This window comes from Diadema setosum, chromosome 17 (assembly GCF_964275005.1).
Source record: "Diadema setosum chromosome 17, eeDiaSeto1, whole genome shotgun sequence".
NCBI lineage: Eukaryota > Metazoa > Echinodermata > Echinoidea > Diadematoida > Diadematidae > Diadema > Diadema setosum.
Window position 1 is genome coordinate 18,400,916 of NC_092701.1, and position 26,117 is coordinate 18,427,032.

Below are 26,117 nucleotides of genomic sequence, written 5' to 3' on the forward strand. Positions count from 1 at the left end.
GACATTTTCATAAATCGTAACGTTCTGTTTTCTCGATAATTATATCTTTATCTTCGATTCTCCATCCAACCTTGCGTGTGGTTACTGAACCGATGCTGTAATGGATATCATGGTAATATAGTGTGTGTGTGTGTATGTGTGTGTGTGTGTATGTGTGTGTGCGTATGTGTAAACGCAATCAGGACTGTTAACAAAGTGTGATTTTTTTTTCATGCATTCATAGATAAAGCAGTTCATTTACTGCAAAGTGGGTAGAAATTATTTATTTTTTATTGTGTAGGATGAGAATTCTATCTGATGACCAATAAATTCAATATTCCCCTGTATTTTTGATATGCAGGTAGCCTAAATAGAGATGGTAGACGATAATTTGTAACATGGGTAGATTCATTTAAAAAAAGAATGAACTGCAATTACTTTAACTTTTACTAACCTTATCAAATCAGGACAAAGTGAAGAGTAATATAAAAAATTAAAAACATGTTCTATTTGCTTCTAAAAATTAATAATGGAGTCATATATAGACTTTGGATTTCAAAATTTCAACTTCAAATAATTCAAAATGTAGGCCCTATTATATATATATATATATATACAATATATATATAGACAACTGTTACAACAACAACAAAAATCTGAATGAAAATGCTTGTTACTTCTTTGGCATCATTAATCACAAAAATTATCATGTTTGATACGTGGTTTTTCCTTATTTCCATTATAATTGTATCAATAAATTTCATTCTTTTTAAATATTGTGTTTAAAAAAAATCTGGTTAGTGAAATGTCAACGTTTTTCATAACCCAATACTTGCATATGAACATTTCCATTGCATAGGGTATTTTTATGAAGTATATTTTATATCCATAAATAATGGGATTCATGAGTACATTTCCCTCACTTTTCTCCCTCGATCGAAGGATTTCTCCTTCTGATCGAGGGACATCTTGCTTTATGTTTTGTTTTCGTGTATATAGATAAGGCCAAGACACGGTATTCAGGCCTATATTGAGGCTTTTTTTTTTAAATAAAATTTTCCTTTCCGCTGATTGGGTCCCCACAACATCAGTAATTAATAAACTCAAGTTATAATGTTCTTTCATCATGTCTATATTTTCAATATCGTTCCTTTTTTTTTTTTCGTTGACGCCAAGTATGTTTTTGTTGAATTCAGATTTGGAGGCATCCATTTGTAGCATCATTGTTTTTACTATGATCTTGGTCTCATTAGAATCGATAATGACAAAACAAGCTTTTCATTTCTGGTCAGATCTATAAGGACAACTTGCAAATCTTGCCACAAGGCGCCCGATAAAAATCATTGTTCATCGCTTTCGCCGATCGTTTAGACAAGATATTTTGTGCTTACCACAATCAATCGAACATGCAGACTGATAGCAAATAGTTGGAGGGGGGGGGGGGGGCGCTACTATTCTTCATTCAATATTGTGGAGATTAAAGGGTGTGTACAGTTCTGGTCGAGGTGAGGATTTAGCTTTTAACGTTTTGCGAGATATTCAGAAACCACTATGAGATGTCAAAGAGCATGCAGTTCTAAGGGGTATCAACAGTTTATTCGATGAAAATCGGCTTTGAAATGGCTGAGATATCCAAAAACAAGGTGAAACAAAGAGATCCTAATAAAGTTGTGGCATGTCGCCTTTTATTATTAGCACTTTTATTAATATCTCAGCCATTTGAAAACCAGTTTTCATCAAATAAACGTTGAATCCTTCTTAAAATTACATGTTCTTTCATATTTCATAAGAGGATTTTCATTATCTCACTTAGGAATGTTCAAAACATGAATCCCCGCCTCAACCAGTACTGTACAGTCCCTTTAATGCTAGAGACACACTCAACAATGAATAAACCTGTCTGTTTATACGGGTAACCAAAAGCGAGGATTCAACATACCCATTTTTAAGCGTGTGGGACCACAAGGACGGGAAAAAAAAATAATTGAATGGTAGTTGAAGATTTGATGAAAGATCATAAACCTTACAGAACTTACACGAGCAATAAACAGATGTTGATAGATATGTATTATCGCAAATTTTATGAGAGAGCCATATTTTAGCAGTATGTACTGACTAATATCATTAGTCAGTAGCAGAAGTCAAAGGCGGAAGCTGTCCACAGCGCGTACACATTATTCCTGTGGAGTGCATTCGTGGCACGTCTCGTACGTTCGTACACATTGCATACTAGTACTGTGTTCGTTACTGTGTATCCTGCCGGCAGAGCTGAATTCGTATTTTTACATGCGTTATAAACTCGAATTTTCTCCCTTTTAAATTCACCCGACTTTCATGTAGTACCTATTCTACGGGGCATCAAGAGTCAACAATCGAGAAATCGGTAAGACATCATGACATGTGCTTAAGTATACAATATGAGGAAAGTTCAATGACTGGAATTGGAATAGTGTAGACCCCGGCGTTTTGGGTGCACTGCCGACGGTGAAGTCTTGCCGTAAAGTTGTTCGATTAGACCCTTGCTGCATTTGCTTGCTGTGTGTTCATGGAGCTACTAACCTCTCTGTTAGTAGCTCCATCGGAGTCCATGGTGTGTTGACGGCCGCCGGGTGTGTATACGCATTACTTACGGTACGTGTGTCGACGGTATCGGTAACTGTTAGATCCTATAATTCAGGTATTTTCAGTGATTATTAACACACATGCCTTTCATTGGCGCGGTAGGGGCGTATCAAAACTCACATTAAATTTGTATGGCCATGCACCATCCATGGTTTACTTCTCAGTTTTATACCCAACTTTAGAGTTCTAATGTTAGACCCTTCTACTCTTGTTTGTTTGTTTGTTATTAACCACGGAACCGAGTTGGAGGTCCATGACCAATGATGATGACCATCTACACTGTATAACAATTTACTGTAGTGAACACACCACACTGTCACTGTCACTGTACTTCTATGCCTAACGTTAGCAGTGGATAGCACTAATTAGGCACTGCACTGCCACTGTAAACAATAGACCTCTGAGAACAACTAACATTAATGTTGGACTCTCAGTAAAGTAGGATCTAGAATTTGTTACAGGTTACTGTAACCGTCAAGTCTCCAGGGGGGTGTTTCAAGAAGAATTTAAGTCAAAGTTTAATTTTAAGTCTTAAGATTGACATTAAAATTATGGTAAATTTATACTGTGTGTGTCTGCAATGTTGGTAAAGTTTCTAATGAAAATGAAAATTTTGGAGACTTTTTTCTAGATCTACATTGATAATATGACTAAGCGTTGTGGGACCGCACAGGTTGTGGGACCGGACGCGTGTTGTAACAGTTAAGTGTGTCTGTAATGAAAATGACGCACCCAGTCGGAGGAGTCGACTATCCATTTGAGGTAGGCCTAAGAAGGGTGCATATTCTGAGTCTATGTAAAATAGATAAGTTTTCACACGTGAACTTAAGTGTCCGGAAACAGAACCCCCATCATACTAGATAAAATACAGTGTAAATAACAATGCAATTATTATGTAAACATTAATGATGATTATGAAGTAGATGGTGTAGAACTCCTAGTGAGACCCTTGAACATGGCCACACAACAACAAAACTGTCGAAAATTTCTACATTCTTATCACAAATTTTACGAATCACTTGCGTGAATTGAAATGCTCGGACTATTAGCATGGTATATCAGTCCATAGTGAGCCTTGTAATACGCAACATACTGTAAACTGAGCAAAAAGTCAAATCTTAACCTGGAATGCTGTGATCATTGCTGGGCGATTAAAAAAAAATCTTTCCCAGCTTTGAACGATGCAAATTGCACTGCTAGAGTTTGTATGCCCGCACGGTCGACAGCACCCCCTTTGCCTACCATTTTGCAGTGCTGTGCCGACATTTCGAATCATTTCTGCGATTTCTATGATTTCTGCGATGTACATGTATACGATTAAAAAAAGCTTCATTTTCGGTAAGTTGTGATATCTGTATACTGATAGTATAGCTAAAGACGAAAGCTAAATAGATAAAGTTTTCATTATTTACATAGTCTGACTCTCTGAGTAACAAATATGGTGTAGTAAATTGAGAATAGTGTCGGTGCCCCAGAATTTAAAGATTACATGGCCTCCAGTCGGTACAGCCCTGTCGCGACACTTGTGTACAGCGACAGGGCTGTGTATAGTTACCCCAGTGTAGTCAAGATCAACAAGGTACTCCACTGCATTGCACTGGTTATATAGACTCTATGCCGATTTCAGTTCATTTAGATTCATTGCATATCAATTAGAGGATCGACATTGACATTCGTCATTGACATTGTGAAGGAGAAGAGCTGTAAAATAATTTCCAAAGTTTTAAAAAAAATGATATTAAAAGTTCCTCCTGTCAGACAAATTTTTCTGTTTAAGGTTACAAAAAGCATAGCTAGCTGGTATTAATTATTGGGCATGCCTAATGACATAACACATTAAATTAACAGAAAGACATCCATGCAAACAAAAAAGGAAAGAAAAAGGAAACAAGCAATCTATTAATAGGAGGGGAAAAATGGAATTTTGGACATTCCAGGTTCATAATCTCAGCCAGGCGTGTATTGGCCCACTGACATGTCAAGATCTTCTGTGTCTTAAACAGATGAGAATTATGCAATTATAACTGCATTACAGATAGGTACTAAATTGCACAATCGCTCATCCCAAAATGAAAAAGTTCCCTCCTGTGGCATGGGAGGGAGACACCCCCTCCTGCACCCATTACACACGCTTACAGCAACTTAACCCCACCCAGTTAGGAAAATTGGCATCCCTGCATACATGTACATACATGTACTACTAGTCAAGGCGCTAATTCCTGTAAGAGGCTTAATTAAGGAGTTTGTTCAACCCACCCCGCAGAAAAGGTTTGACCAGACAAGGTGGTAGATGGGACCTCTATGAACATCCCCAGGTAGTATGTGGTTCAAATTGTGGTGTCAGTAGAATTTAACTGGCCACTTTTCATCATGATTTGTTGGAACAAACGTAAAAGAGTCTGCGCACGCCAAGACTATTACACGCACCGCTAGCACTGCTACAGGCGCCAGTGCCACTGCTGCGTGTAGTAGTCTTACCGCGCATATACTTTTTCTTCGATAAACAAGGGTTTTGCCAGCAAACTATTAACTTTTCACGCCAAGCTGGGTTCGGTGTAGTGTAGTTTCTAGCCGTTTTTATTTCGTCTTTATTTCAAGAGTTAAAGCAAGCCGAGTGAGAGCGCATACCCCGGTGATTGTGACGACCGAATCGCAATCACTGGGTGTGTGCTCTCACTCCACTTAGCGCAATATATACAGCGGGCTTCTGCATAATACACAAACTGCAACTCAGAGAAATAAAGACGAAAAAACGGCTAGAAATTAAGACTAGAGTCGGTAAACGCTTGTCGCTATTTGGGGCACTGAAAACGACAAACTCACACAGTTTTTGCCTTTATTTCATGAAGAATTCATCAAAACTGCATAAAACTATGTATGTATATGTTGCTAGAGATGTCATCCATACATTGGGATTCATTGTAAGTTATAATATTGTGCATGGTTACCATGGTAACTGGATGCCTAAAGGTGACTGGTAACCCCCAAAATGCCTCCTGCTGCTGCAAACATTGTTTTTTTTTATCTTATAGATGCAATACAAAACAACAACAATTTTTTATTGATTTTCGTTAAAAAAAAGTTTTCCCTGTTGCCATGGCAACCAGTATTATCCAATCAGAATTTAGTTGTCAATAACTCGAAACTAAAGCCCATAATTTCAAAAAGCTCAATAAGCATGTCCTTCCTTCTGCATGAAGTGTACGACATCAGGTATATGTGAAGAATATTTTGAAGCATTCTCAAGTTACAGCAAAATTTGCAAGCAAAGGCATAATAAACGGCCATTGAAAGAAAGATATCGTTTTCGAATAGTAAAATACATGAAAAAGTTGCATCCGTCGTACTTTCAACACAAATTTGACTTCAAAGCATAGGCAAATGTATATAGTTTTTAATAATGTATGGATACAAATTTCCCTTAAAAATAAGATGAATACAGAAAGCAAAGCCAATATTCTATAGTAGCTCTTTCGAGTATTTACAGAGCGATGGTTATTCATAACAATCCTGGAAAAGAGCAGAGGAAAGCAATTGATTGTTTATGTTCTTAAAGGAAGTTTATTCAAGAATACCGATAAATTCCTTTCTAAAGAAGGAATATACACGTGCGCTGGATTATCCATCAAAGAATTAAGTGTACTTTTGTGTTCGTTAACTATTGTAATATTATATATATATCTATATATATATATATATATATATATATATAGAATAAAATGAAATATCATGATATGTAAATTTTATTCAAAACGTGCAGTAATGAATTAATGCTGAGGAGAGAATGAGGGAAAAATCTTGGGCGTCTTTTCCCTTTTTATCCAGACTAATTTTACAGTGTAGAACTCATCTACAATGAGTGATGTGCACGAAAGGCAAAAGAAACAAACCTGTCTAAATTCCATATATTTTTGGGAGTTACCAATCACCTGTAGGCATCCGGTTACCATGGTAACCATGCACAATATTATACCTTACAATGTATCCCATTGTATTGCTGACATCTCTAGCAACATGCACATATATTGTTTTAAGGCGTTTCGATGAATCCTTCGTGAAATAAATGCAAAAACTGTGATAATTTTGTCATTTTCAGTGCCCCAATAGCGACAAGCGTTACCGTCCCTAGTCTTAATTTCTAGCTGTTTTTATTTCGCCTTTATTTCTCTGAGTTACAGCTTGTGTATTGTGCAGAAGCCCGCTGTTTTGCGCTAAGCCGAGTGAGGGTGCATGCTCAATGATTGCCACAAAAAACGGTTCGGGCGTCACAATCGCTGGGTATGCACTCTCACTTGGCTTGCTTCAACTCGGAGAAATAAAGACGAAATAAGAACGTCTGGAAACTACACTACACCGACTCCAGCTTAGCACGAAAAGTTAGTTTGCGGGCAAAAACCGATGTTTGTCGCGGAAAAAGTCTTTGCACGCTAAGACTATAACACGCACCACTGGCATTGGCGCCTGAAGCAGTGCTAGTGGTACGTGTAGTAGTCTTAGTATGCGCAGACGCTTCCTCGAAGAATATGGTCATGTCGCAACTAAAATGGCCTGTAAAATTTAATTGATACCACAATTTGATATCACATACTACCTAGGGGTGTTCCAGAGGGTCCAACCGACCACCCCATGCAGTCAAACCTTTTCTGCGGGGTGGGTTGAACGAAGTCATTTTTTTCTGGGTCGCTGCGCCTGGACTATACAGTGTACATTCGAGTACTATCCTACTTGTGTTGGTACTTCTGAACTAGAGCTATAATTCAAGCCTCATTTCTCCAATAACCCCATGATAAAAGTTTCAAACATGGATCATGCATTGTGGGATTATTGGAGAATGGAGGCTTGAATTTAGAGTTGGAACAATAGTACCATAACACTAGTAGGTAATTCTGCCGTCATCACAGTCTCATGTACATTTTATACATTGTAGTAGTCGTAGTGGTAGTACATGTAAATACCACATTGCATGATAATAGATTGAAATCCCTACACAGCAATCAAATTTTGAGAAAATATTGCTAAGATTGGGGTTGTACTTCAATGCCTCATGATATACTTTTTTTATGCCTCCCCCACGAAGTGGTGCCGGAGGCATTATGTTTTCGGGATGTCCGTCCGTCCGTCCTTCCGTCCGTCCGTCCGTCCTTCCGTCCGTCCGTCCGTCCTTCCGTCCGTCCGTCCGTCCGTAATGAATTTTGTGGACAAGGTAACTATCAAAACCTGTTTTAGGTATCCTAATGAAACTTGGCATGTATGTGTATTAGGGGGTGAAGTTGTGCCTATCAACTTTTGGGTGCACATGCTCAAGGTCAAAGGTCAAAAGGTCATGGTCAAATACATAAAATTTCACTATTTCCACCATATCTATTGAATGCCTGAAGATATTTTCTTGAAACTTAGTGTATACATGTATTACCCAATTAAGATTCTCTGGTGAAAGTTTGGGTCATGAGGTCAAAGGTCAAAGGTCAAAAGGTCAGGGTCAAATACATTAAATTTCACTATTTCCACCATATCCATTGAATGCCTGAAGATATTTTCTTGAAACTTAGTGTATACATGTATTACCCAATTAAGATTCTCTGGTGAAAGTTTGGGTCATGAGGTCAAAGGTCAAAAGGTCAAGTAAAAATATTAAAACTTCTTTTTTTTTCTCCATACCTTGGAAAATTGTTCAAGGTATCTTCATGGAATATAGTATATACATATACTGACTGGAAGTGATTATCTAGAGAATGTAGGGTTCATGGGGTCAAAGGTCAGGGGTCAAAGGTCAAGTGCAACACTTCAAAAGTTTACTATTTCCCTCCTATCATGCAATGCCAGCAGGGTTATTTTTTTTTTTACACTTGGTGTATGCATACATGTGTAACCTAATAGAAATTCTCTGGAAAGTTTTTTTTTCTTCTTTTTTTTGCCTCAAAGGTCAAAAGGTCAAAGATCAAGTAAAAGTGCTGAACTAACTTTTTCCTCCATATCTCGGAAGTGGCTCAAGTTATCTTGAAACATAGTACATATTATGCATGTTCCACCTGAAAGTGATTATCTTATTAATTTTAGGGTCAAGGGCCAGATGAAAATGGTAACAATTTACTATTCAATTTAGAAATTGCACTTTTTCTTCACACCTGTACCTTGAAAATTACTCAATGCCTAAATGTATGAATGGGTCAAAGTCGAGTTAAAGTCCTTAAATCCCTAGATACATGCTCTCCTATTCATCCAATTAAACCTAGGTCAAGGAAGGTGAACATTCAAAACATTTGTGACAAACTTGTCATTTCAATAGTTTGCCAATTTTGTGAAAATGTAATCACACATTGTCCACATGTACTATCTAGACCTACATGTATTGGGAAAATCGTGCATTACATGTATGGCGGAGGCATACCAGTCGCCAAAGCGACATTTCTAGTCCCTCTTAGTTTCAAGCTTCAAATAAAATGGGTCCAACTTACATGTACATTAGCTCATGGGCATATTTACACATTATATGTCTGTGATACATTTAAATGTTGCAAACATACATGTATGCCCATCTATCTTTATTTTCTCAACAGTGAGTTTTCATTCCCTTGTGCAAGGGGGCATGGGTATGTGCCTTTGTACTTTATTGAGAATTTGCAAAATGCATGTTAAAAAAAAAAAAAAGTTCTAACTCTCCCTGCCAATGAATACACATGAACCTCATCAGTGATGTGGTATTGTCAACTGCTGTGCTTTAATATCAAAGCAGTATGAAAAGGAAGAATGGTGGAAAGTCTTAGTCATGTAATGAATTTGCATCAACAACTTATTGATAGAATGATACCTCAAGTTGATGCCTTTCTTTCTGTAGATCTGTCTGCTGACCCAGAAGCTGACATTTGACTCAAGGTTGATGTAGCAGTGAGCGGACATATCTTTGAGACAGAGAGAGAGGAGTGGACTTGGTGGAAGACCATGGCATCCAGCGATGTCGACAGGACCTCGCCTCCTGATATCTCGGTGACAGTGCCCAGTCCTGAAGAGCCAGCTCCAGGAACCAGAGACCTACAGAGAGCAGTCTCGGGTGACGGCGGGCCCAACGGGAATGTGTCTGTTCCCAGCTCCCATGGTAGGCAGGATTCGACCCACTCAGTGGAATCCGGCATCCACGGCTTGGACTCCGATGGTGGCGGAGGGGACACGGCCAGTTTGGAGGACGGGAGTGGTACCCTCAAGGCTAACCCCAAGCAGAGGGGCCGCCAGAGCATGGACTCTCTCGGGGCGACCAGCCAGGGCAGCGGTGATTGGGACACAAGTAGCCTGGCCAGTGAGGGCAGTAGCCCAGGAGGGGTTGCTCTGGGGAAGAGCGGAAAGATAGAGGTCATGAGGGCAAGCACGGAAGAGGAGCTTTTGGCATTAATGGAAGAACAGAACAGGTATGTAGTATACCAACGTAGTGTAAATGGCAAGCCATAGGGCTTTATAATACACGCAAGGTCATAGGCCTATGGATTATGACCTCCTCGTAACAAATTATCTTTTGCCTGTAAGTAGGACTTTAGAATAAAGAGAATGATGAAAACAAGCAAAACAACTGCTTCTCTCCAACTTCTAACAGTAGTTTAATATAATTTAGTGACTATACGTATAGTTTGATAATTTATACTAAATTATTTGAATTAGCTTTCATAGAACTATTTTGGTGTTGTAGGGGCCCACTGGATAGTACGCGTACTTGTTGCTTTCTTGGTATCATGTCCGGGTGATTTTATCAAATGAGCGTGCCAAGATGGCGAATTCAGAATTGAGTGCTTTCAAATACATCCAAAGTGTTTGGCTCAAGTTCTCAGATTTGCCTCTCCAACATGTGTGTATCCCATGTACATTGAATCATGATATTGTAGCACTATCGTTTTTGCCATATTAATTCATTGTACATTTTTGATTGACAGGCATGAAATATATATGTCTGATCCCAAGTCCTTGTGATGGGTTGCATTCAAATCTTTGTAGTAGTAGGATTGCATCTCAGACACTTGAGGTTGAATTAGCACTTGATATATTAAAATGAATAAAGAGACAAGCCATAGAAAATATACAACAAGATTAATGTTATATGGATCTTTGTGAGAAACCTGAAAATACTTGGAGGACTTCATCTCAGTGAGGAGAAAACTTACTTGGGTACATTTTCTTTCTTTTTTTTTTTTTTTTTTTTTTACTTCTGAGAGATTTCCTTGGGTTGTGTAGTCTTTTGTTTGTGTCAGATTCTGGTACCAGCAACTAATTTGTCACTGCTTTAAAGGTATTGTTTACCATTGGGGAAAGTGATTTCAAAACTGTTGAGTTTAATTTCACATTTGATGCATGTACGTATAATAACAAATCAATACATACAAAGGGTAACTTAACTGGCCAACAATATTACTGCGAGAGGCTCAAGGTTGTAATACTGCAAACTTGCATAAAAAATCAAAATACCCATAACTGATAAAATATTATTCCATACCTTGTACAGCCTTTAAATATCTCGTGAGCTAAAAAGACACTCTGTAGCTATTAAAACCTGTGACTTCCTCTTTCTGCAGTTTTAATTTAATTATGAATCACATACATGTACCAGTAAATTTAACATACTCATTATGAATAAATACTGCATTTCAAAAAACAAGGATATACAGTGTAGTAAAAAGAAAAAGAATTACATAAGTAAAAAAAAATTAAGATAAAAGATAACACAACTTGAACATGGAGCACAATATTTCATTTAAACCTACTCGATGCCATCGTGGTAAAATGCCGCTGACATTATACAAGATGTACATACAATGTACTGTAGCCGTCAGCAGTGATAGAGCTCGTCTACCATAGACTGAGTGTAAACTGTATGTAAATACTGGGTACAATGTACCTTCACTAGAATGTGGCAGTAAAGTCAACACATGCCCTATCAGGAAGTTAAGTATGAGGAAGACATTGTACAGTAGCTGTGCATTCTTTTAACAGATGTTGTACTACCTCGGTGTATGAATTAAATATTGTGCTCTTATTGTACTCTTGAAATAACAAGACACCTTTGATTGATATGTAATGGAAATGCCAGATTTCCCCTTCACTTCTATAGTACCTTGTACAGGTGTATATCATGCCACAGCATAGGGAAGGTGCATTCACACTCACACACACTTGAAATTAAAGTTTTTCAAACATTGATTTTATGCATGAAGTAAAGTGATACAAAAACTGATAATTCTCATGTGTTGACACACACAAAGCGATTTTTATGGCAGCGCGAAATTGAGTCCATATGTTTTTTTTTTTTTTTTTTTTTTTAGGGAAATCTTTGCTCATGATGTTTTACAAACGTACCTTGCGTAGCGAGTGTGTACAGCACATTAAAAAAACAACAACAACGCCCTTGTTTTTCATACCATGATGCAACTTGTGACACTACAATTACACTTATGGTTGTAGGCCTACAATGTACAACAGTGTAAGTTGTTTGTATCTCTTGCATTAGGGTGCCCAGGTTGTGCCCTGTAGTCATTGTTTGGGGTTTTTACATGCAGATACATGTACATTAGATTTCAATTGCTTTACTTGCTTCTGAAAAAGTTTTTTTTTTTTTTTTTTTTTAAAGTATCTGGCAGTGCGCAGTCACTGCTAGATGAGAAGACTACTACAGTGTATGATGTCACATGTGTACAACGATATAAGGAAAATAATAAGAAAATTTCACAAAATTTCATCCTTTGAATAAAATGCAAATTCTTCGACTTGTTGCTGATGTAGCCTGTATGTTAAGGGTAATATTATTCCCCCTGCCTTCTGAAAGAGAGGAGACGAGTATTCTTTTAATGTACATGCGAGAAAAGTGAAAATATGTTGATTTTTCTTTATTCTTTCTTTATATCATTGTACACATGTGACATCACAAGCTATAGTAGTCTTCTCATCCAGCCGTTACTCAGAAACTTTAAGAATTCATAACTTTTGAACGGACCGTCTGATTTTCCTCAAACTCTCACTGATGTGTTCTACTATTAAATATTGCTGCATTCATTCAACCCACATGTCTGTGAAGGTGAATTTGTCCTTTTTGAACCCATTGGCATTGTACACTATACTTGAACCCTTAACTACCAATTGAGCTGAAGCCAGTTCGTTCAATGATATGACAACATACTTGCCGACATTTTGAAATCCTGAAGAGGTAGATTTTGCGAGGGAGCGAAGCGACCAAGCCCGAGCGCGCGAGGGGGGGGGGGGGGGGGAAGGTGTGGGGGAGAGGGGTTTCCCCCCTCCCATGGTGTGGACTTTTTTGTTTTTCAATATCAAAATCTGAGATTTGGTGCATGCTTTTTAACCTTTTTAAAGGGTTCTTGGTATTGATAAAAAAACATATAATCCATGTAAATCTATGAACTATTTTGTAGACTATGCATATAAAAATGAAATCAGACATATTGGTAAATAATTTTTGTAGGCTGAGCATGGTGAAAAAGTAATCAAACATATTGGCAAATAATTTATCCCCTTATAGTGTACTTTCTATTGTGGAGCTAGTTTGATGAATAAGACATAATGTTGCCCTCACCAAATCTAAATTAATTAGCAGATGACCTGGCTGTGACATTCCTGTACGTGGCAGATTTTGCTCTCTTCTGCAGTGTTTTGGAGGGTTTCCATTCGCAGCATTCACTCTTGCAGAACGTGAGCTACCAAAACATTACTATTACGCGTGGTTCTAGCTACACATACACGTGTACAGTAAGTCTTGCACGCACGTACAGTAATTATGATATGTAGACTAGTGCGCCACTGCAGTGTGCATACATGTGTGCATATTAGAAGGCTGAATACGGCGTTTTTGAGGAACGAGTTCCTTGTATTCTAATTACTAGCTTATTTTAGGGAATCAACGCACAATGAAGGGAAAATATGACTTCCATTTCATTTTATGGTAGGTTTGCTACAAAATCGGTAGATCAGAAGAGAAAATCAGTTGCCGGTCAAAACCTCTAAAAAGCGGTAGTCTACCGCCCAAAGCGGTAGAGTTGGCAAGTATGTGACAATGACATGAGAAGTGAGAGTGTACATAGAATTTATACAAAAATATAGTGATCTCCATCATTTTCTCAGATTTTCTTATTTAGGTCTAATTGAAAATATGAAATCATTCATCCATAATTGATAATCATTCCGGGAGTGCTTGTTATTAAAAGAAGGAATCAAAGTAAAAAAAAAAAAAAAAAAATTGTACAATGTATGAATGCATGATGTCTAGACTTTCTTGTTTGTGTTGTTTTGTTTTCTGCTGCAGCCCTACTGTACAGTGTACGTGTAGCTACTGTACATGTACATGTACATCCTAGGTACACAGTATTCACTTACAAATTTATGTCCATTCCAACAATCAAATGATCCTTGTGATATGTAATGTAACTGGCTTTGAAGTGTGCTTTCAAGTGTAAAGTACTCATACAGTTTCTTTTGGAAGTTTGGAATGGTGCATTAAACAGCAATGCATTCAGTCTTGCTTGTTTTTGTGTATAATGTCTGATGTAGCATACGTTTGTACATTTACCACGGTACAGTACATTGTAATGTTACTGATCTCTTTCAATACTAATCCATTTCAAGAATGAGCAGATTAGTGTTTGCATGAAAGCCAGAGACCTATTGTATGGACTTCAAAAGAAAAAAAAAGTCTGTGGGCCATGACTCATATGCAGTGTGACTCGTGATATCTTTAAATATGTTCAATTGTATACTCGTGCAAATACAATACAGCTGTTATTTTTGCAATGGTTTTATTTTCACGAATTTCGCGAACCATAGTTGAATTGCGAATTTATCAACATGCAAAAATGTCCCCATGCACTAGTCTAACAATGCATTTAAAGGTAGGGAATCCCATTTGATGAATACAGTGGTATGTTGAAGAGAGTATCATTTTAGAAACTCCCATAAAGTATTGAAAGTGGAAGGTAACATTTAGTACATTTTTATTGACCGTTAGATTTTGAATTTGATTTTGGTGTGACTCACCGTAAATTCCAGTACAGGTGCTATACATTACCAGGCTACCTTTGCAGACCCATGCACTGCATGTGTGTCCATCATGTACATATTTTTGTGAAGGAAGTTCATCAAAACTTACAAACATTTCTATATACATTCTTGCCACACAAAATGTTATTACATCAGCTCTTACACATGTATACATACTTTTAGATTTGTGTTTATAGATAAAAAATACAGAAGACTGCAACAAAACGGCTTAAGTGTGGCTGACACACAGAACTACTGAGTAGTTAAGAGTTTTGTGCATTATTCAAATTGTAGATAACGGTTGACTTCCAACTAATCTAAGCACTGGCCTAAACAAGTCCCCTGAGGTTCATATTTACAATGTTTTGCTGCATTTTGGGAGGTCTTTAAAAGGTATCCCCTACCTTTAAGATCTAGTGTCGGTGTCACTTCGCGAAAACAACATCTTGCGAAAATGCCTGTGACCTCCTAATTCACGAAAATACGTGTATCTGTATCACATGCGAAAATGTTGGTTTGTGTACAATGTACAGTATTCAGTGATCATGGTAGTGAACTACATAAAGTAGGCATTCTCCACTGAGATAAATTATGTCCTGAAAATATCTTTCACGTAGGCCTACGGTTAACAAGATGCAATTCATTGTATGAGGACCTCCTCGTGGGAAGAAAAAAAAAAAAAAACCCAAGAAAATGTCTTCATGAAAAGACTGGTTCTTTTGTAGTCATGTCAATGTCTTGATGCTATCAACAGTCCGAAGTTACCAGTGTCCTGGGAAAGTGTCCCTATTCAAAAGACGTTCTCAAAATCATTGAAGAAAGGCCAATTGCTGCACAGATTTTTGTTGTTGTTGTTGTTGTTGTTGTTGTTGTTGTTGTCGTTGTTGTTGAATTCTGTTTTCAGAGAGAATACATTTTATGATACAATGTACAATTGTATGTAGGAAACACTAAACAGTCACAACTGTAAACACTAGCGTAAGATGCTAAGAGCAAGTTGCAAATGAAAGTATCTTGATTGCTCTCTCAAGTATGGGTACTTTGTACATGAGTAATGTTTGTCATGCAAATATACAGATGTATGACACGTACATATGTCTACATTTTTATGGATTGTGATGTGATATGAAGGACGGCCGGGGTCGTTGTTTTTGGATGCATTGATAATGCACTTGAAATGAAGGACAATTTACAAGAAGCTTCAGTGTACAGTGTACACGGTGTAGCGTTGTATAAACTACAGTTATACAAGTATCACTGATATTGATATCATGTACATGTACACAATTGTGTGTGAGCAAGTTTTCAGTTTATAGATGTACAGTGTGTGCAACAATGAGACTGATTACATGTAGGAACTCATCGGCCCTGTGAACTTTTTTTTTTTTTTTTGTCAGTAGGCTTAATGTAGTTACATTCTCTATTGTAGAGTAAAGAGAGAATAGTTCTAATATCACCATTCAAATCTTTCAAACATCTTTTTCACTTACAACTTTTTTTAATACCAACTGAGGTTAGGAGAATAGGGATTTCAGTTTTATTTTTCTTTATTTCTGTTTTTAGGTACAGCGTAATGGCATGAGCAGATGTCATTGTACAACTCATAATGTGTATACACTGTACTGTAAATTGTAAATGTTTGTACTCTGTATCTGGCAGTGTTGAGACAAGGGGATATTCAATCAGTTCAAGGGCTTTTGCATTGATTAGTAATGTTAGTTATAACAGTGTACCCCCCCCCCCCCCGACCTCACAGCATACACCCATTGTACAAGCCGTTTTCACACACGGTGTGTAATATGAATCATGATTCTAGAGATGCATCAGTAGAATCTTGATTCAAATGACGCCAGATGTATGGAAGTAATTTATGCAGACTGGGATTGCAGAAGGTGATTTGAATCACAATTCAAATCGTAATTCAAATCGCAGTGCGGAGGTGTTTTCCAATCACGATTCTCCCAAATTATGGAACGAAACAGCCGTGTGTACAAATAGACCTCCAAATCATGTTGTTGTTGGGTTTTTTGTTTGGGGGGGGGGGTGGAGCTACAGTATACTGTGTGGTCACCTTTCAGTCACTTCTGCAGAAAAACTGCACACCTCAAATACTTTTAATACACTGCACTCAAAAGCGCAAACTACAATGTACATTGTACACTGTACTTTCCTGCTCAAGAGTGACTGATAGGAACTCAGAAAGAAGCCACACCTCCTCCTCTTGGAACTGAAATTCAAATCGCAGAATCCGCGAAGCCTTCCTTGGTTGTTCGTACGGACAATGATTTTAAGCGTAATCGTAATCCTAATTGTAATTCAGCATTGCAAAACATTTTTTTCAACCCATGTGAAAACAGAGCTCTGTAGATTCAGAAGAGATGATTATTGTCTGATTGCTGGTGCGAATGCATAGTCTGCCGCAATCCATAGTCTAGAAAATGACTGCCAAGTATGAATGCATCTTGTTTTACCTTCAAACAGATTTGCCTGTCACAATCAATTAGTCCTATTATTATTTTTTTGCAAAATGTAATATTGTGTGCTCTAGGGAGGATGCAAAAGTATGCAGCGTAGCACTAGTTTTTCTTTCAGGCTCATTGACATTTCAGGCTTTTCACGTTCAGTAGAGATACATTGGGGCCATTGATATTGATTGGCTGCTGGTGTACAATGTATGAGCAGGGGAGGTTTATTTGTACATGGATCGAGTATCAAGAGTATGACTTTCGCTTTCAGGCAGTTTATCTCAGCGAGGCACTGTCGAGCTGTGATTATAGAATGTATTATGCAGTGTACAATCATACATGCATGATGCAGGTAGTCAGAGTACAGTATTGTACTTGTACACATTGTATCCTACATGTATTTAAACACGACGACTACATACGTGTGGAGCGTACCTCAGAGCCGGGCTGTGGTTATGCTAAATACACTGAACAAATCAGTGATTTCCTGATTGGAAACGGGGAATCAGCCAGCCACTCAGAACCCGAAGGCTGCATACAATCTCCCGCTTTTTCTTCTTCTTCTTATTTTTCTTTTTTTTTAGCAGCTCAAGAAATGACAAAAACTTATCAGGCAGTTTGTCTGTCAGCTTTAAATACTCTCCATGATGCACATTTTGCTCATCATTCAAAGAATCACATTCTGCTTTGAGGAGAATCAATGTGTGTTGTTATATATATTCAGTCCTTGAAATTTTTTAGCAGAACTTCAGATATTATGACCAATAGCATGCCTGCACTGAAATGTATGGTATGTCTGCAGTTTTGTGTTTAAATACACCACTAAATCATTGGGAAATAACATGGAAGCATTCTGCTTTGCTGCTTTCAGCGTTTAATTCTGGACATTACAAGAGAGTCAAAGCTCTTAAAAGACCTTTTAGGAAAAAAAAATAAAAAAATTTTCAGAGTGCTACACACCACACCCCCTTGCTTGCCTAGTGCAACTAGAGTAAAACCCACTTTCTGTTTCAGGCAAACAACAGAACCCTTTCTGTGTTAAACACTTTGAACAGATACTTAAGTACAATCAAGGAGTTTCATGGTGCAATGGGCTATAGAGTTTTCTGTGCTAATTGACACTCAAAGAACACATTGGGTTGATGTTTTAGGCACTTTCCTAATGTGGTCCTTGCCCAAACACTTTATATAGAAAGGAAGTGAGAGTAGCAGTCTGTTTTGGTATTCAATTCATAGCATAACCTCTAATGCATGATTACTTAAGTAATTGCAATTAAATGACTGATCAGTTAATTAATTCGAACATTAAAATTCATAATATCAGAATAATTAAGTACCTCAGTAATCCTACTTATAAAGTACACTTTTATGTAAACAGTCTTGATGTAAAATAGTAGCTTCCTATTGTAAGGAAAAAAGTCTGCATAACAGTGGCTGTTTGAAATACTCTGTAGCTAGTGCTGTTTACATTGAATGGGAATTTGGGGAAAGAATAGAGCACTGGTAAAATGAAAACCGTTCATCATTATGCCTGAAGGACACATTAACAATAGAAAGCCCAAACAAAGTCTTTTCAGGCAATTTGATTTCTTTCATCCATGATAGGAAGTATCAAAGATTCCTTGAAATGGTTTCAGGATTTGCATTTTGTCATTATATGTGTACATTTGTATGTGGCCTCCCTCTTTTCTCAGGGTGGTGAATAGTACAGTACCTCCAGTAATTGTGATATCAAATTGTACATGAAATGCAGCTTGAGATGGAGCTTGTAGCCATCTTTGCCATATAATTTATGATCAAGATTAGCAGGCTGTCACCGTGGAGTACACAACACGCCCCTATTGACAGACTTGAAATGTTTTGGTAATGATATTTAACCACAATTGTGTCAGTAAATAAACAATTGTTGCTGAATCATTGAGAATATAGTACATGTCAACTTTTGGTGATATTGGAAACCAGCTCCTCCCCCTTTTAAAAAAGGCAATTATACTGTGCAATTTATTAAAGAAAGCAAATTGTGTTAGAACATACAGTGTATTTTGTGTAAAATTTCAGCAGAAACTGTAGTTCAAGTTTTGAGCGAAAAAACTTACAACTTCTTATGCTGAATGTTAGCTTTAAATTTTTCCCATCTATTGCTTGGTGTGGCAGCTAGTAATTCAAGGTATTGGGAAACATACAATGGTTGGCAGATGAACAAGTAATGACATCCTTGTTCTCTTTGTATTGCTTCATATACACTACATTCATCTCTTCTGATTTCCTGACTATGAATGTGTACAGTGAAAACAATATTACGTGTTGATGTTTAATAATTCAGATATTAAGTCATCAACTGTATTCATATTCTTCTAAATTTTGATAAAAATCATCAAAAAGTGATATGCAACATATCAAAATCATGTCTCAATCTGTGATATACATAAACTTTGTATAGTTGTAGTTACACTGTATAAACCTCTTATGTTACCATCATAATGACACAGTGAAGGAGTGTAATGCCACAAGTCAGCTCAAATCAGGGTAAATTTTCTGAAATAAGAAAATCTCTTCAAAGATAGTTGACACCTTCATATTTGTGATTACACAACAGTGCACAGTGGTTTTTTTTTCGTTTTCTCTCAAACAGCAGAAATCAACCTTTCAAAGTTGTATCTCTTTTTGCAGTATTCCAGTCATCTGTAATAATTTTTTGTTAATTTTTTTGTGTGTGTCTAGCATGAGCTTAATGCTGTTTCTTTTCTTAATTTTCTTGCATATCTGTGCCCAGATTGCTGGAGTCAGACTCCAAGTCCCTGAAGTCCATCTCAGAATCCGTCAAGTCCTCTCGCCGCGGCTCTAATGCCAGCCAGCAGTCCACCAGTTCCTCCACCAGTAACCTTAGCAACCAGGCCCTGGCAAACAGTGGTGGCAGTGGAGGAACAGGAGGAGGAGGGGGAGGAGGAGGAGGAGGAGAGGGAGCAGAAGGGATGAGCTGCCAGGACCAGTGGTTGGTATGGGGGAAGATTGTCAATGACTGGGAAGAGTACTCCAGGAAAAAGTCAAAACAACTCAAGGTGAGAAAAATATGAAGGCAGAGAGCCTTCTGCAACCTGTTACAGCAATGCTGATGTTGATGTTACTATTTTGACAATAAAAAACTTTTTTTTTTTTCATTTTGTTTGGTTGTTTATTTATCAAAAGTACTTTGTACTACCTGTGTCCTAGGTTTGAGATTGTGAAATATCCATGTGCTTTCAACAGCAAAAAAAGAGTGGTGGCTGCTAATTTTTATCTACACGGTATAAATCATGTAATTTCATTCATGAATATACAAATTTTAGATCGTAGAAGCAACATAATGTGGCAAGATGTTGACAGTGAATTCAATGTTTGGTGTTTTCTCACTTGTTCTTTGGTAAATGTTTCTTTCTTGAGTTTGTTTGCAGTGCGCTCTGCTTTCCAAAAACGTTATACATGTATCTGATTGAAATTAATGCTGAGATGTGTCTGCATGTATTTTGTCACCACTTTACTGGCAATCATGAATGTACTCTGTGAAGTTTGTCACTCCTATAGATACAGAGGAAAGTTACTCTAGCTGTACAGTTTAAAGTTAGGATTACATTATAGATACTTTCATATGACAGTGATGAACCTCACTTGTTTGTCCTGTATTTCAACTCATGAATGTCAAGTTTAAAGCTATGCCAGTGTACATGGAGTAACTTTCCTGCGTACATTGGGATAGGCACAAGATAGGAAAGTGGATCCTTTGACCCCTTTTTAACATTTGTCAATCCCTTTCCCTTCCCTTACACCCTCTCCCAGGACCTTGTTAGGTTGGGCATCCCCCACCACTTCCGAGGCATCGCGTGGCAGCTGCTGTGTGGTGCCTACAACTCGCCGCTCAAGGAGCAGTACGCCCAGTACCTCAAGATGCAGTCCTCCTACGAGCGCGTCATCCGGAGGGACATCGCCAGGACGTACCCGGAGCATGAGTTCTTCAAGGAGAAGGACGGCCTCGGACAGGAGACGCTCTTCAACGTCATGAAGGTAGGTGATGTGGCTGCCCGAATTTGATATTTCATCGTAATGATTTGGTGGTGGTTTTGCATCATAATGAAGATAGTTCAATGTGTATGAGATGAAGCGAGTGGAAACATAGCAACTCAAGACTAATCTTCAACAGGTTAAATGTATTTTCAGCACATGTTTAAGTTGACTTTATAAATAGAGTAATGTCCCAGCAAACGATGATTCATCATATGATGCAGACGTTCAGATGATAGCTCAGGCCTTTAGTATCTTTAATCCTTTATATAGTTTCAGTTGTATGTTGCACGACATGGTTGAAAGTATCACTGCATCAGGGACAGTTTCAATATGTGAAAGTTATGCTTTTAGCAGAGATGGGATATGGGAAGTCATGAGTTCAACCGAAGCCCAGTGAAAGCAGGTAATACGAGGTTGCCATGTCTCTCTGATTCTGCGGGAGGGTCTCTGAAATCGTAAATGTCTCTTCATGTCCTCAAAATAGATCATGAATGCCTCCCTGATTTGTAGTTGCATTTGACTAGTGAGCTGCATGTTAAACACAAATGTCTCCCTGATTGCTCACTGGAAGAATTCTGATTTTGACGTGTGAATATTGGCAGCCCTGATGTAATGTAATTAGTCTGCAATCTAACAAGAACTGCTGAATCTTTTTACGTGGTGTATACACGTATCCTACAGGCTTACTCATTACATGACCGGGAAGTGGGCTACTGCCAGGGAAGTGCCTTTATTGTGGGCCTCCTGCTCATGCAAGTAAGTAAACCTTCAGTTACAAAGCCTGCCAGCATCATGGTATACAGTCATGCTGTGTGGTATAAAATATAAACAGTTGTGTACTGTGTATCTTATGCAGTAACATCAGAATTGTAATGGCAGAACCTGTGGGTACAAGAATACTTACATTTATGAGGCTACCCTGAATGAAAAGACCATGAAATACTACACTATGTACAATTTCACACAATCTGTGCGATGCACAGTACTCCTAATATCGCCACCTTACTTTTGATAATTGCTGTTAAGGCAAAATCAAACAAACAAGAAATCAATGATATAATGCAACCAAATGTAATAAAGCTTATGTTGATTTATGAGCAGCGGCCTTGATGTGAAGTACAATGACATTAACAGTGATTGATTGAGTGTACTTCAAAATGTAGTCATAACTTGTGATATGATTGAAGCTCCCACTTGAATATGGGCCTGGGGGTTTTGCAGGTACAGTGTAGTACAGTGTGATTATTTCTGTGTGTGAAATATTTCCATCGATCAGCAGACAGTACCAAATTTTGGTTTCAACATTGTTTAGAAACTTTGCATTTTTAGCTGACCTGAGCCAAAGGCTCAAGTGAGCTATTGCGATCGCTCTTCGTCCGGCGTCCGTCGTGCGTCGTCCGTCGTCCGTCGTGCGTAAACTTTTACATTTTCATCTTCTTCTTGAAAACCCCAAGACCGATTTTCATCAAACTTGGCAGGTAGCATCCCTAGGGGGTAAGGAACTCAATTTGTTAAAATGGGCACCATGCCCCACCCAGGGGGCCCCCAAGGGGGCCCAAACCACCCAAAATTAAGGAATCTGTAAAAATCTTCTTCTCTAGAACCAGAAGTGATAGAGCTAAGTTGATACTATGAGTTAGCACATTGATGACTATAGCTTCAAGTTTGTTCATGGCAGAATCAGGGGTGCCCCCCTTGGGACCCAGGGGAGGGGGGTGGGGAGGGGTCCTAATGGGGCCTAAATTGTACATTTTCATCTTCTTCTTGAGAACCCCATGACCCATTTTCACCAAACTTGGCAGGTAGCATCCCTAGGGGGTTAGGATCTCATTTTGTTAAAATGGGCACCATGCCCCACCCAGGGGGCCCCCAGGGGGCCCAAACCCCCCAAAATTAAGAAATCTGTAAAAATCTTCTTCTCTAGGACCAGAAGTGATAGATCTAAGTTAAGTACAGTGATGACTGTAGTTTCAGGGGGCCCCCAGGGGGCCCCAACCCCCCCCCCCCCCCAAAAAAAAAAAAAAAAAAAAAAAATGAAGGAATCTTTAAAAATCTTCTCTAAGATAAGCTAAGATAATACTATGAGTGAGTACATTAATGACTGTAGTTTCAAGTTTGTTCATGGCAGATCCAGGGGTGCCCCTCTTGGGGGGGGGGGGGGGGGGGGGGGTTGGGAAGGTCCAAATGGGGGCCTGAATTGTACATTTTCATCTTCTTCCTGAAAACCTCATAATGGATTTTCGTCAAACTTGGCAGGTAGCATCCCTAGGGGGTCAGGATCTCAATTTATCAAAGTGGGCACCATGCCTCACCCAGTGGGCCCCAGGGGGCCCAAACCCCCCCCCCCCCCAAAAAAAAAAAAAAAAAAAAAAAAAATGAAGGAATCTTTAAAAATCTTCTCTAAGATAAGCTAAGATAATACTATGAGTGAGTACATTAATGACTGTAGTTTCAAGTTTGTTCATAGCAGATCCAGGGGTGCCCCTCTTGGGGGCAGGGGGGGGGGGGAGGGGTTGGGAAGGTCCAAATGGGGGCCTGAATTGTACATTTTCATCTTCTTCCTGAAAACCTCATGATGGATTTTCGTCAAACTTGGCAGGTAGCATCCCTAGGGGGTCGGGATCTCAATTTATCAAAGTGGGCACCATGCCCCACCCAGTGGGCCCCAGGGGGCCCCAATGCCCCCAAATTAAGGAATCTTTAAAAATTTTGGCCCTTATTGTACATTTTCATGTTCTACTTGAGAATGCCTGGTCAAATTTTAGTAAAGCTGTGAATAATTTAGATTAGTGACTGCGTGAAAGGTGAACTTGCGATACTCAGGTGAGCGCTAGACCCGCGGGTCTCTTGTCTCATATTCTGTGATGTTTCCTGCCGTGTGGACGGATCAACCATTAATCCAAAGGGAAGTCGTAGTTTATCTTGTGCTTTCTGCAAATCGTGCCAAGGTTCTAGATTAAAATTTGATTTTTCTCTCCATTCTAGATGCCTGAGGAGGAAGCATTCTGTGTTCTGGTCAAGTTGATGCAAGATTACGGGATGCGAGAGCTGTTCAAGCCAAACATGGCCCACCTGGGCTTGTGCATGTTTCAGTTTGAATGTATGATTCAGGTGAGATCATCATTTTACCAACCGCTGAATTTCCCCTGGCTTGTCTGGGAAATGGCCTTTAATTCGTCACTTTTTGGTTCTTGCAAATGTGAACCACACCCTTCAACTGAGGTTATAGTGGAACGTAAACAAAAATTAATTACCCATTTTCTTCTCAAGTGGTAGAAGATCAAGCATGAAGATTTATTGTGTTGATTTCAGTATTTCCGGAATGGATGATTTTGAGTGGACGTTCATGGGGATGCTCTGATATGAGAGGTCTTGCAGGTTGATGAACCAAGTAATTGCTCAGATGTTAGAAGAATCTAAAGTCTTGGAGGGGTATTATCTGTGGGTATTGATCTCTTTGTGTTCATATGCATTAATCTGTTTGTATTGATCTCTTTGTGTTTAATGGACACAAGTATCACAGGATTTTTATGGGCAGTGGATTCGATTTATGGAAGTTGTTTGTTCTTGCATGGCATGTGTCGTGCAATTTTGTGTGTATCATGTGTTAAAACTTGTAATATCTATCCTAGTGTTGTTTTCTTCTTGATGATATCAGGGAATGGTAACGTTGTTATGTGAAGGTACCTCTTGTTCTTGTCTTTCCCATAGGACATCCTGCCAGAACTCTACAAACATTTCATAGCTCAGGGCTTCCACACATCCATGTATGCATCATCCTGGTTTCTTACACTCTTCGCCGTCTGCTTGCCAATATCTCTCTCCATGAGAATTATGGACCTCTTCATCTCAGAAGTGAGTATGTTTGTTCACATTTGCCGTGTCCTCCCTCTTCTAACCTTTCTTCCTCCTCATCGTCATTGTCATCATTGTCGTCATGATCATTATCACCCTCATCGTTACTAAGTCTTCATTTCTGTCATTATCTTCATCATTAACATCGTCGTTACTATCGTCGTCATCATCATTGCCTAGTACTGGATTCTTCTCTTTCATCCATATCATCTTCTTCATCATTAGCAAGGTTTAGATCTGCGACACGACTGCTATTAAAGGTGACGCAGCTTACCAAATTCGGCAATAGAAACAGCTGTCTCGTGCATGTGCAGAACACCATTTATTGCCTAATTAGCATTGTCTTACCCCCCGTTCAGACTGGAGAGTTCTCGTATGGATGTACGACGTATTGATATAGGACGTATTTATGTGTCTGAATGCTCTAATATTGAAACGCCGTATCAATATACGTCGTATATCGAAACAGTGTTTTGAGCGTTGTTTCAAATCATTATCCTATATCCATACAACGTATATTTGTGTCTGAACGCTCTTATATCCACACCTCGTATGAGTAGGCGGGGCTTATTCGCAGCACGCGCCAAGCTCACGTATCCGTGGTGCGCACTTATAATGGGCGGTTGACAGATTGAGTGTGGCGTAACAATGATCTGGCGCAAACTAGCAAACTACCGGATGAATCCAAGGCAGAGTACAAACACTTTGCGCAAAGCCTGCTTAAATTACGTACTGCGCATAGAAGAGCATCACGTTTACTCAAGAAATATCGCTTTTGCGCTCAGTCTGAATGCTCTGATACGATCATCGTATAATTGGGTGTTGTGTCTGAACGCTCTCATATCGAAACATCGTATATCCATACGTCGCATGAATATACGATAACTCGGTGTGTCTGAAAGTGCCATTATATCTAAAGCTCACTGTTATCGTCGTCATCGTCATCAACTATCACCATCACTAAATTATTTCTTACGTCCCTTTCATCTTTTCTTTTTTCCCTAATTCATTTCAGTAAGCATGTTCTAACCATCCACGGGAGAATGTTAAGAAGAGTACGAACATGCTCACTGGAACATTGAGATTGAGAAGGTCCTTTCAGGACCACACTGATATTTAGTAAAGAAAGGATACATGGTC

General features: G+C 38.6%; 1 protein-coding gene across 1 annotated transcript in view; it reads left to right on the forward strand.

The window, feature by feature from the left end:
* The first annotated feature begins 2,329 nt into the window (after window positions 1–2,329).
* LOC140240940 (ecotropic viral integration site 5 protein homolog) overlaps window positions 2,330–26,117 on the forward strand; it is a 99,175-nt gene continuing 75,387 nt past the window's right edge. The window contains exons 1-7 of the mRNA XM_072320712.1: window positions 2,330–2,362; window positions 9,437–10,001; window positions 19,858–20,143; window positions 20,898–21,122; window positions 21,804–21,878; window positions 24,108–24,233; window positions 24,834–24,977. Of these exons, the coding sequence (XP_072176813.1) occupies window positions 9,541–10,001; window positions 19,858–20,143; window positions 20,898–21,122; window positions 21,804–21,878; window positions 24,108–24,233; window positions 24,834–24,977 (1,317 nt within the window). The 5' untranslated portion in view covers window positions 2,330–2,362; window positions 9,437–9,540. The remainder of the gene's footprint in view (window positions 2,363–9,436; window positions 10,002–19,857; window positions 20,144–20,897; window positions 21,123–21,803; window positions 21,879–24,107; window positions 24,234–24,833; window positions 24,978–26,117) is intronic.